Source organism: Triturus cristatus, chromosome 8 (genome assembly GCF_964204655.1).
Source record: "Triturus cristatus chromosome 8, aTriCri1.1, whole genome shotgun sequence".
Lineage (NCBI taxonomy): Eukaryota > Metazoa > Chordata > Amphibia > Caudata > Salamandridae > Triturus > Triturus cristatus.
This window is the reverse complement of record NC_140591.1, coordinates 1,108,507,869-1,108,520,073: the sequence shown is the minus strand read 5'-3', so window position 1 is coordinate 1,108,520,073 and position 12,205 is coordinate 1,108,507,869. Positions and strand designations below refer to the sequence as shown.

At 43.3% G+C, this 12,205-nt stretch overlaps 1 protein-coding gene across 5 annotated transcripts in view; it reads left to right on the top strand.

Annotated features, from left to right (window-relative positions):
• BEND2 (BEN domain containing 2) overlaps positions 1–12,205 on the top strand; it is a 354,255-nt gene that overhangs the window by 276,658 nt on the left and 65,392 nt on the right. For all 5 annotated transcript variants that reach the window (XM_085622663.1, XM_085622661.1, XM_085622664.1 and 2 more), the window contains one exon: positions 4,427–4,627. In XM_085622663.1, coding sequence (XP_085478789.1) covers positions 4,427–4,627 — 201 coding nt within the window. The remainder of the gene's footprint in view (positions 1–4,426; positions 4,628–12,205) is intronic.

Genomic DNA, 12,205 nt, shown 5'->3' with positions numbered 1-12,205 from the left:
CCTCTCACAATATCCCCAGCAACATTTTATAAAGTAAGGAACTCTTACCCTAATGCTAACTCTAGACACTGGCAAATAATTATAATGATACATTAAATTTGGAAAAAAGGGGATTTAATCATAACCAGTGGGAAATTTGGAATTATATAAATTAAGTGAAATCAAATATTTCATTAAGCTATCCCTTAGATGAAACAATAGTTCCCTATGCAATGGCAAACAAAGTATTGGTTTGCCGTGGTAGATATGAAGAGACATAGGATGGGTGGAAGTATATTTCGATACTGTAATGCTATGCATTGTAAAAGAATGACAGGTTGCTAGCTGGCCATGCGCAGGGGTAAAAGAACCTGCCCAGAACATTGTCTTTTTGGTTTCTGTATGTGTGAGTTCTCCAGCCCTACCGACAAGTCTCTCTTAATTGACATTAAGTGTATTTATTTTGGCGCTGCTTTTAATCGCATGATAAACGAAGTTTCAGTCATCAGACTTCGGGAAAACAAACTTTCGAACTTTTGCTTAATATTCTAAACTCGACAAATAAGCTATTGCATTTTTCAGATTAAACGAAAAATGCTTGGAGTGCAGTGTTACTGCACCTTCTCTAAGAACTCCACGTAGATCAGAGATCAGTTCTGGGAATAATTCAGCATTCTTAACATCTCAATGTCCATGTTTCTTGACTCGGCAGTATCTCTCACAAATGGCAATGTAAACACAGTCAGCTTGACAATACAACTCATACATGTAAAGATAGACATGTACACTTTTTAAAAACTGTATTCCCATGTGAGGACTGGTGCTTTACCAATTTTGGCATGCACAGAAATAAAAAATGGCCTTGGCGATTGGCGAGCACAATCATTCTTGCCGTGGTTTGTTTTACTTGTGTGTACTGGTCAGACAACCACTTGTTCTTGTCCTTGCATGATACATGCAACACTTGAGTTAGCCAAGCACCCACCAATCTCTGTACAACTACTACAGATGCCCAAGGAAACTACAGAGCTGTCCCTTCTGTCTAATATTTTAATTTATTTTCATTTTTTATGTAGTTAGCGCTTTTCTAGCACTGCCCAGTTCTTCGACCTCAAGTCTGCGTAGGTTTTCACGTTTCGCCACAGCGCGGAGATCCCGCTCGGTGGCCACAATCCAGCTTAAATCATGTTGGTGTGCACAACTCTGAGGAGACCGGCACCTCTTCCAATAAGCTGCACACACAGCAGCTGCCAGGCCAGGGATCGATCCTCTGGCAGCCGTGTTTACTCGTTGCCTCCAAAATGCAACACTTTTGTGACAAATTGATCAAGTACATCTCAAAAAGAGTTGGCTAATCGAGGAGGCTGCAAGTTTAATTAAGCAAAATATTGAACTATACAACTTCACTACTACTCGCAATACTAGCGGGAGAGGGGAGGAGGTCGCCGGGGGTGGGGGGATTACAATTTTAAAAAGAAAGCTAAACTTTAGCTTACCAGACCAGGTCCGGACCGCGCGGCGCCTCTCTGCTTCTCGGCCGGTTCCCGTTGGCGCCTCTTTTAACTTAGGAACAGGCAACAGCACTGGTTGGAAGCTCTAAGCCAATACTGACGCTGCTCCAGCAGCGCCAGCATTGGCTTAGAGCAGGGTGACTCACCGCCCGCCTGCCCATTAGGAGACCGAGGTTTGAGCCTTTGCTCAACCCTCGCTCTCCTAATGGGCATGCGCCAGCCACAGTAGACAGTAGTGCGCATAACTGGGCACGGAGCGAAAATTCGCCTCCTTCACCCAGCATGCGCACTGCTGCCTGCTGTGCGCTCTGCGCCACCCCTGGTCTGCTGCATGTATTGTCAGTCACTCAGCAGCATGACGTTGGACCGCCCTCCCCCTTCAGAATCTGAAGGGGGTGGGCAGTCCGAGTTCATGCTGTCTGCTGAGACTGTGTCACTGTGACTGACATGATTGACGCAGAGGTAGCTGCCGGTGCGGGCGGCTTGTGGGCAACGCCCCAGCGCCCTTAATGGACGTCTTTTACTTCAGCACTGGCAAGGGAAGTTCCCATTGCAGAGATCTACAATGCGGTAACCTAGGCTTCCCTCCACACCTTGGCAAAGCATTACTATTTGGACCCAGAGTTGTGGGGGGGAAGGTCACTTCACCTGCTCTGCCCTTCAGGATTTTTTAGTTTGACCAGCCATTGAACCCACCTCCTGGTTGGGTACTGCTTGGGGAATCTATTTGAAAGGTGAGAAGTCTGCAGGTAAAAGTATTCAACAGACGAAAACATTACTTACCTTCTGTAACAATCTTTCTGGTGGGTGCTCTATCTACCTGCAGATTCCTCACCAACCCCTCCTTCCTCCCCATTTTCATGGCTGGTTACTAAGTCAACTATCTTAATATGGTTCCCTTTCTGGAGATAGTATTGCACCATGTACAGCTGATGTTGTCCCATCACGTTCGCCTCAAATATGTGTCACAAATATTGGGCCTGATGTTGGGGTGCTGGTGGGGGCTTTTTATGGCTCCAGTAACGTCACAATGGAGTTGCTTTCAATGCCGAAGTGGAGTCAACCCCCCAGTACCTGTGAGGAGAACTTTAGGAAAGTTTCCAGGTTCAGTCTGACACCTGGGGTATTCTAAAGGTGAGGAATCTGCAGGTAGCTAGAGATCCACCGAAAAGATTGCTACCGAAGGTGAGTAACTTGTTCATTTAGTTAATGGTCTCCCTCACCTCCTCACTAGTTGTATGCCATCCCAGTATATCGTATTGAACTTAGAACAAATTGACAATTCATTGTGGCTCAAGTTGTCATCCTTCTGAACCATCCTTCTGAAAACAGTTTGACGTTTCTGCCTTATTTAGGTTCTAGTATAACTCTACCAAGGGATTCAGTTTTTTACTCCCTGCTCCATAAGTTTTCTTCAGATATTTAAAGTCATTTCCTGCTCACCGATTTTCAGTTGCTGTTTGACTTTAGTCTCTAAGCCAGGGCTATTTGCTTTGTTCCTCAGCACTTTTCATGGACACAGTTGTTAATTGCCCTATTTTCCTTTGTATCTTTCAGTGTTATACGTATGCCTAATAATTTATGTTGATGTTTCAGAACCACATGCCACCCGGCTAATTTCTCGATTAATTCTTCTTCAGTATACGCCTATAATGCATCCATGTTATAGCTACATAGGTTAATCAACAAGCTACTCTATCTTTTCCCAGACTTTATCTTTAAGAACATCTGAAATTTTAATTACATCTCCCTTCCCATATTTCCCTTCTGGGTCTCCAGAATTAAGTTAGTCGCTTACTGGGTAATGCGTAGTGCTAAGCCTGATGACTGGCCCATTTTTCGGGGGCGAAGAGAAATGTTGTAGTCTTTAGACTGATGCGAAACCAAGAAAGATGAAGAAGAGTTAGAGTCCTACGAGTAAAAAGTCACATTGGCAAAATAGCCTGGTTCTACCGCTCAGATCAGGAACTGGGACCAAATCCTTCTTCCAGTATGATGATAATCCGTTTTTAAGCCTTGCATATCATAAACATATTGGTCAAATTAAATCAAATAAATATTTGTAAGCACCATAGACCTGCAGTTAAGGGTACCCCTAGATGTATATAGGTTTTATGAAAAAAAATATGATCTTCCTCCTACTCAAATTCCAGCCTTCAGTGATCAAACAAAAAAACAATCCTTCTTTTAGAGTGTTCTGAAGTATTGGACTCCTTTTTCGAAACCTTCAAAAGAGAGCTGTAATGTTTTTTGGTACAGTGTCACTTAAATCTTTGGTACGTTTTCTTTAGTGTCGAGCCACCCCTTCGCGGGAGATTCCTGCGCTATCTAAGTTACATATTAGGATAACATATATTAACATAACATCGATATACTACTGGTCTTATACAGTTTGGGAATCTTATATGCATACTACAGTTGTACAATACATTATGGATTGATATTTAGCTGATGTTTAGTATGTTATAAATTCATATTAGTCTCAGACTCTATATTACTGGAACTCTCTTTTCAATTATGTTTATAGTTCATCTTTTCCTAGCACCATAACCAAATTGGTCACACAATGATCTGTATTATTTTGGTTGCATCCTGTACTTGGTCCTATGTAAAGCGAACTGTCCCACATTTTGATCGTCTGCACTGTATAAAACTGCAAGTAAATAAAAACAACGCGAGAAAGATCAGAATCCTTTTTCTAGTTTTAACAATGTCTGTGTGTCAGGTGCTAGAGAATGGTAGATTTACCAGTAGGCAGTCCCCTAAATTGTTCTAGTGATTCTATTATTATATGTGTCCAGATAGCTATACCATAAGCCTGCATGTTATACACTTTGTTGAAAAGCTTTGTGACAATCTTAGAGCCAGATGTTTACCATTCTGATAGTAGTATGTGTGATCTGCTCCCTGATTTCTCTTATTCATCTCTTTAAAAGAATTTGTTGGTGATCCTAAAAGAAATGTCAAAGTGTTTGGAAACTATTTGATGAAGGCACGACAGAAGACAAAACCCAAGTATGCTGCACGATATTTGGTACGAATGCTGTTCCCAAAGGAGACATTGCTATGCAGCACCATGGGGACCGGTGCAAGAGGACGCAGATCCCTGGATCCCAACAAGGTGTCTGCTATAAGAGGTATGAATGTTTCTATATCATCACTGCTGTGCACAATGACATTCGCAGAAAATCCAAACAGTGGAATGCCGCTAAGGTGAACTGGCGCCACTAAGGAGAATGGAACATCCAAGTATCTAGAAGTGACTTATCTTGGTGACGGTGCTGCAAGGTGAGGAGAACCACCAACCTCCCCAAAATTAAGGCCTGAGCTAACAGAATGCAAAAACACTCCCGAGCACACATCAAATATGTGTAAAGCTTGTTATTCAACAGTGCACAATATCAGCACAATTTATACAAAGAAAATAATCAATATTCTTGTTCTTTCTTTTTGTTCTTTTATTTTGTTGGTCTTCAGACAGCCGACACGTCTTTTGTCGCATACAGGGGAAGTAGTCCCACGACTTTTTCAAGGCTATGTCTTCTCTGTAGAAACCTTCAATTTGTGGTGATATTTCCAACCCACAAAGAGTTTCAGTCCTTTAGTGGCGTCCTCAAAACAGTTGCTAAGTATCCAGGCATTCCGATACGCTCCGTTATAAAATGCTAAAGCCGGAATTCATCGCGGAGGACGCCGCCACTCGTGTGATGCCGAGTACGGTAACACGGCATCACACGAGTGGCAGTGTCCTGCACGATGAATTCCGGCTTTAGCATTTTATAACGGGACTTATCAGAATCTCTGGATGCCCTGGACGTTAGCAGTTAGGTGAAGGTTAGCAGAGAAAGCGTAGGAGCACACAATAAAAGATACGAGAAGGAGCGGTGAAGGAGCAAGATGATATTCCAGTTTCAGCGGTGCAGCTGTCACTCTGTTTGACATTGAGGCTTTTGTTTTGAGCAACTTGGAAAATAGGCGGATAGTTCCCCCTCCCATATTTACTGATACTGAGGGTACCAGTAACTCCAGAGGTGTGTAAAATCTATCTCATTATGAGTTTGAGCCTGATGGTCCACTAAGTGTTTAGGAATTGCAAGAGGAATCGGTAATTATGGGTCAGGTTCCCTCTGTAATTTCACATTTCCCTTGGACTTTCTTAATGGAATTTCAGCTGCTTTCAGTTACAAAATCTTTGTGTGAAAGTAAATGTATTTTTATTCCACTACTAGGTGTAACCCTCCACTTTTTTGCCATTCGGAATTTCTGGGCAGAGATTTACACCCAGGTGTAAGCTTACATGTCTCTTCTTATGCAAATAATGGCATGTAGCCATCTACAGCAGAATTTATGAGTCTAAATTTGTCACCAACAACTTTTCATATATTTTAGAGATTCCTACCACTCTTTTGGAGCTCTCTTTATAGGAAAGTATAAGAACATTTTAATAAAGTTTATTATTTGAAAAAATTATTAAAATATTTTATAGTATAATATAAATGAAAAATGTGTTTAAAATACGTATTATTAACCTAGGCATAATAGAGTAGAACTTTACATTCCATAACTCATCAAATTAAATGTGTATTAAGTTATTTTTAAACAAATAAAAAATAAAATACTCACCCTCATTGACATTTTTATTTGTTTCAGTATTTAGTAAACCTAGTTAAAAGGTATGAATTTATCTTAATTTTGTTTAGTAAATGAAAAAGAAATGCTTATGTGATGTACATAAATATTGGTGATTTACTTGACATATAAGATCTTTATGGTGGAATGAGAATAAATAAAAAGTGATGTTGCTTAATTGACCATGTATATGTGGTTGTGTTGCTAAATAGAACTTTACATAAAAAAACAAATGTTTAACAACTATTCCAAGTTATATTATACAATATGTAGTATTTGATAGACCACATTTGTACACCGCTTTACAATAATTGTACAGCTTTTGTTTGATTCTATGATGCAGATTCTATTATCATTGGTTTAGGATATATATATATTTTTTTAATTCTTTTTATTAACAAACAAACATGTTGGTCACTTCACAGATTCAGGTCTTTGGAGTTACAGTGGTTCAGCCTTGGACTCTTAGACATTCTTGTCACTTAACATGGCATAGCAGAGCAGGAACATACCATCTCATCATGCTATTGGGTTGACATTTCCTCGAGGGGGGGGAAGAGCTGGGGGCTCACAGATGTTACCGCGGTAAGCATTCCAGGGAGACCAGACCGCTACCCATTTCCCGGGGCACCCCCTTGAAAGATACACTATCTTCTCCTGCAGCATACACCAGTCCATGTCTTTCTTCCATGCACCAAGCAGTGGCATCGCCTCCGCCCCCCACAGACGCGCTATGTTACGCTTTGCAATTGCCAGCCCCAGTGTTACCCATATTCTGCCCTTTACCGGTAGGTCCGTGTGCTCCCAAATGTTTAGGAGGCATCTTTTGGCTTCAGGCCGCAACTGCACTCCCCACACCGTGCTCATACAGTTATGTACCTTTGCCCAGTATGTGCAAACTTGTGGGCATTCCCATGCTATGTGAAGAAACGTCCCCCTCCCCCCACAACGCCTACCACAGAGCCCATCCGTACTCCTCCCCATCAACTTTAGCCTGGTGACCGAGACATATACCCGATGTAGTATTTTGAGTTGTATCAGCTGTAACCTTGCCGATATCGCCACTTCTTTGGGAGAGGAGAGCCCCTCTCTCCATTCCTCCTCATCAATTTCCAGGCCGTCCGCCTCCCACTTCCCTTTGAGTGAGCCCAGAGGATCTGGGGAGTGGTGTATGAGTTTATTATACGTGAGGGATATTGCCCTTTCTGGTAAGTGCCCGTCAAGCAGTCTATCCTCAAGGGGGGAGGATTCCGGGAGCGTCGTCCCCGGTGAGATGTTAGATTGAAGAGAATGCCGGACCTGCATGTAGCGGAAGAATTCCGTGTGCGCCAGTTCATGCGACTGCTGTAGGGAGGCGAAAGGCACCATTCCCCCCGCCCCCCAGAGGTCTCCAATACGGTATATTGAAGTACCGGGTTTTTAGAACCCAGCGGTGCAGGGGAACACACCCTAAGACTTCGGGTTCTTCCTGTTTCAGACCCACAGAAACACAGAGTCTCCTAGATGAAACCAAAGATCATATTTATTGGCTGCAGACCAATCACAGGTATCCGAGAAGTACAACACGATGTATGTTCTCAGGAGACTGCTCCCGAACCAAAAAACAGTCTTTACTTATATACACAAAATTACGCTCTCGGCCACACCGCCCCCATTTTACAAGTGGTCATCCACATATTTTAGTTTCAAAGAAACAGCAGAGCCATAATGACAATCCCACATTTCAGTTCATTAAGCATACAGTCATTTTACCCAGCAAGGCTCAGAACCCTCATCAGATAACAGCGGACCCCAATAAAACGGGCACCTCCTGCTCGTAAAACAAGCCATAAAGTAGGAAACAGAGTCAGGTGTGAAATAGCTTAGTCAGAGATCGTGTGCGAACAAGGACTTTATGATGGGTCGAGCCCTGATGCTAATCACATTAGGCCGCGAGGAAAGGAACTGGCCGGACAGGATTGACCTCGGGCAGCGGAGTCAGTTTGCACAGGTCAGAGAGAAGTCACAGAAGGTGTACGTGTCCTTTAGGCCTAGGCATGGCCTTAGAGCGCAGCCTATGTGAGGGCAACCACAAAATGGCTACTGTTCTAAAATGGAACCCAAAGGGTTCAATATGTGCTATCGTATGCACGGTGAATTCATCAGTGAAACATGCCGAAAAACACTCATACATACCGCATTTGACATTTGCGGTTCGCTGATACTGAAGTCGGCATGGTAGGGCCATGCCTCCAACATGGTTCCGAAATTTACAGTACCACAGACCCTCCTTTTGCCCTTACATAGGCAACAGCTATGCTCATATTAATCTGAGTCCAGGTCCATATGTACAAAGTCATGGAGATGTTGCTGTACCATCATCCTATTGCTTAGCTCGTCCCTTGATACAGGTTTCCTAACACATGATGTAACACAGAGGCTACACATTACAGGAGCACATTGTATACATAGACAGAACAGGAAAAGAATGGTTAAGATCGTTCCAATGACTATTAGAATCTTCCATCCCCAAGCTGACATCAGTTCCCAGAACCACCCCATTACCGACCAATCTCCTTTATCCACGTGGATAGATTCGGAAATTTTATGCAGTTTGGAGATGGCCTGATAGATTGTCGGAGCGTTATCTGGTATGAAAATACAACAGCTTGATTGGATAACAGTACATACCCCACCACGATCTGCAAGTATGACATCTAGAACCATACTGTTCTGCAACGTCATGAGGCGATCCGCTTGGAGCTCAGCTGTCAAGTTACCAAGGGCACCAGCCGTTACATTAACAGTCGATTCAACTACACAAGTCAGTTGTCTCAGGTTCCTACTATTGACCATTGGTCCCCAAAACGGCAGGAAACCCAAGAAAAAGTCTCCTGCTTCCTGACCGGCAGTATCCCCCTCACTAAGCACGCCTCTCACAACTCTGGTCTTGTGATAATCAGAGGCGGCAGTAAATGTCGGCGGTAGCAAATTTGCAACATAACACGTGCCCGAGAAATCAGGGGGCAACCATGTATATGCTCGATCATTACAAACAAAGTATGTACCCTTGGCAGCCAAAAACGCAGGGGAAAACTGTGATGGAAAAGTGTATGTTTCCGTACAGTCACTCTTCCCTAGTTGAGCTCTTGGATTTTGTCCATTGCCTTGTAAACAAAGGCGACCCATGTGTGGTACAACCCAAATTGGGGATGAACTTTTGCGCTGTTTTTCGCCCAAACTAATGCTATACCCCGTCGCGTTCCAACCTACATAAGCTCACAACTCATCCTGGGGAATAGATGTATATGCATCGATATCTCTACTCATATCTGCAACTCCTCTCATCAAGGCTTTATTGTTCGAGTTAAGTCTAGTGGAACGCGGTGGTCGCGGGGAGTAGGTTTCAAGCGCAAAAAAAAACATAGTCTGGAATGCCCATGATGAACCATTATAGCTAAATGGCAGCACTAGATATGGGATACCATTATCAATGGTATGCGGCATCAAACCACACACCTAGCAATTTGTTGTGTTCATAACTAGTTGGTGCTGGTGCAGGAGTTGAACAAATGAGTTGTTTACAAATTCAGAACGTCTAGCTTGTTCGTGTTCAGGCAGAGGGTGAAAAGAGTGTGGAAAAATAGTAGGAGGAGGTGTGGGCTGTACAGTGGGTACAAATGGCACTTGGAAAGACAATAATACACAACCTACAGAAAACATCATTATGCTAGACAGTACAAACAGACATAACACTACAAAACATTTGCTATTCATTATTTTACATATTCTGCTCTTAAAACTTATTTCCTCAGCGGGTCTCTTCATCTCGAGAAACTCCATCCTCTAATCGTGCTGTTCGCGGCGGATGAGTATCTTCTGCTAAGGAGTACACCTGTCAGTTCAGGGAAAGCCCTAGACCAACCAGAACCGTTGACCTAACGTCTCTGGCTTGTACCCCAAAGTCTTGGCACCGCGACCCTACAGCTAAACCCGGATGGTGGTTCAAAAAATAAAAAATAGAAATGTTTCTCAGATGAGAGAGCTGCGCTATCCCAAAATATCAAAGGAAAATAATTTTTATTTGTCCATAGTCCTTGGCCTCAAATTATACCTGTTTTTCCCAGGTACTGTCTGGTCTTGAAACAAGAGTTCAGGCTCTGTGATGTCCAATCGAATTGATGGCGATATAGCTTCTTGCAGAATGTCATCACTCTCTTGCTCTGAAATTGTTCCCTTTACACATGCGTCGCTAAAAGGCACAAAACGAGGCACAGTCTCAGCCTCAGAGTCAGCGATCCCCTCCTGGACCCACCGATCATACGGTAGGGGCAAAGGGATCCTCTTGCAATGTATGCCGTGTATCCAATTCTTTTTCCCTTTCACTCGAACCGCTGATCTTGTCGATAGAAGGACGAGGTGGGGGCCGATCCAACGGGGCTCATCATTTTTCGTACGTTGAAAATTTTTAATCAGCACCCACGATCCAGGATTAATAGGGTGCCCTGGAGCTTCAGAGGCCTGGGGCAGAGTATCGTGAACCTTTTGGTGTAAGACACGCAATTTAGCCGTCAATTCATACAGATAATCAAGCAGTACTGGATGTTCGATTTCACTGAATTTTGTTGGTCGTGGCACACCCCATACATTGGCTGGGCGGCCAAACACGATTTCATAGGGACTAAGTCCCACTCGCGAATTCACAGTCATTCTTGTTGATAGGAGTGCTAAGGGCAGAGCGTCAGGCCATTTAAGACCAGAGCTCGCCTGAATTTTGGCCAACTTAAGTTTCAAAGTGCCATTGTAGCACTCTACTAATCCAGCTGATTGGGGGTGATTTGCAGCGTGGAACTTCTGCTTAATGCCTAGTCCCTCACACACATCCTTCATCACTCGACCTACAAATTCACTCCCGTTATCACTCCGTACCATCCTTGGCATTCCGAACCTAGGGAAAAATTATTTGACAAGGGCTTTAGCTGTGGATAAGGCTGTATTGTCTTTTAGGGGATATGCTTCTATCCATCTTGAAAAAGCGCAAACAACAACCAGTACATATTTCAAATTGTTGCACCTTTCCATGTAGATGAAATCTAGTTGCAGAACCTCAAATGGATATGATGGGGGTGCAAAATGACCAGCTGGAGTTGGGGTTCCCCTACCAGGATTGTATTTCAGATATACAATGCAATTTTTGACCACCTTCTTCGCACATTTGGGAATTCCAGCATACTGCCATACTGGAGCCAACAACTTACAAATCCCTTTCACACTAATATGTGCCATTCCATGTGCCATCGTAACCACTGGAAGCACATATGCATCAGGTAACAACCATCGCCGGTGTTCTGACAAATCAACCCAACAACCATTTTCATCCAATTTACCCTTACTTTCTTTCCACATACTCAATTCTTTCTCTGTGGCTTCAGCTTGAAGGGACTTCACACTCTCTATCGTGTCTTCACACATTCCAACATCACCAACCCATCTTGCAGGGCCTGCAACATACATTCGAGTTGTCACATCTTTTGCTGTTTCTTTCGCGATTTCGTCAGCAAATGCATTACCACGACCAACATCATCGGTAATTTTCTTGTGGGCACTGCATTTCACAATCGCAACTTGTAACGGTAAGGTTAATGACTCAAGGAGATCATTCACCAACTGACCATTCTGAATCTTAGTTCCATGCGACGTCAGGAACCCACGTTCTTTCCACAAGCGCCCAAAACTATGGGCCACCCAAAGGCATACTGGCTGTCAGTATATATGTTCACTTTCATTCCTTTCGACAACACGCATGCTCTTGTAAGTGCAATTAATTCTGCTGCTTGAACCGAATTATGTGGTATGCGTGCAGTTTCAACAATCGTGTGCAAAGTCGTGATAGCATATGCAGCAGTCGTATCACCATTCGGAAGCTTGAAGCACGAACCATCCACCCATAAGGTACCATCACATTCAACCAGGGGAGTATCTTTAAGATCCACTCTCCCTTTTGTCTATTCTTCTGTTCTGAACAGACAATCATGCTGCTCAATCTCATCTGTGTCTGTTGGAATCGGCAATAATGTAGCTGGATTTAACGTGTTGCACCTCTTTAT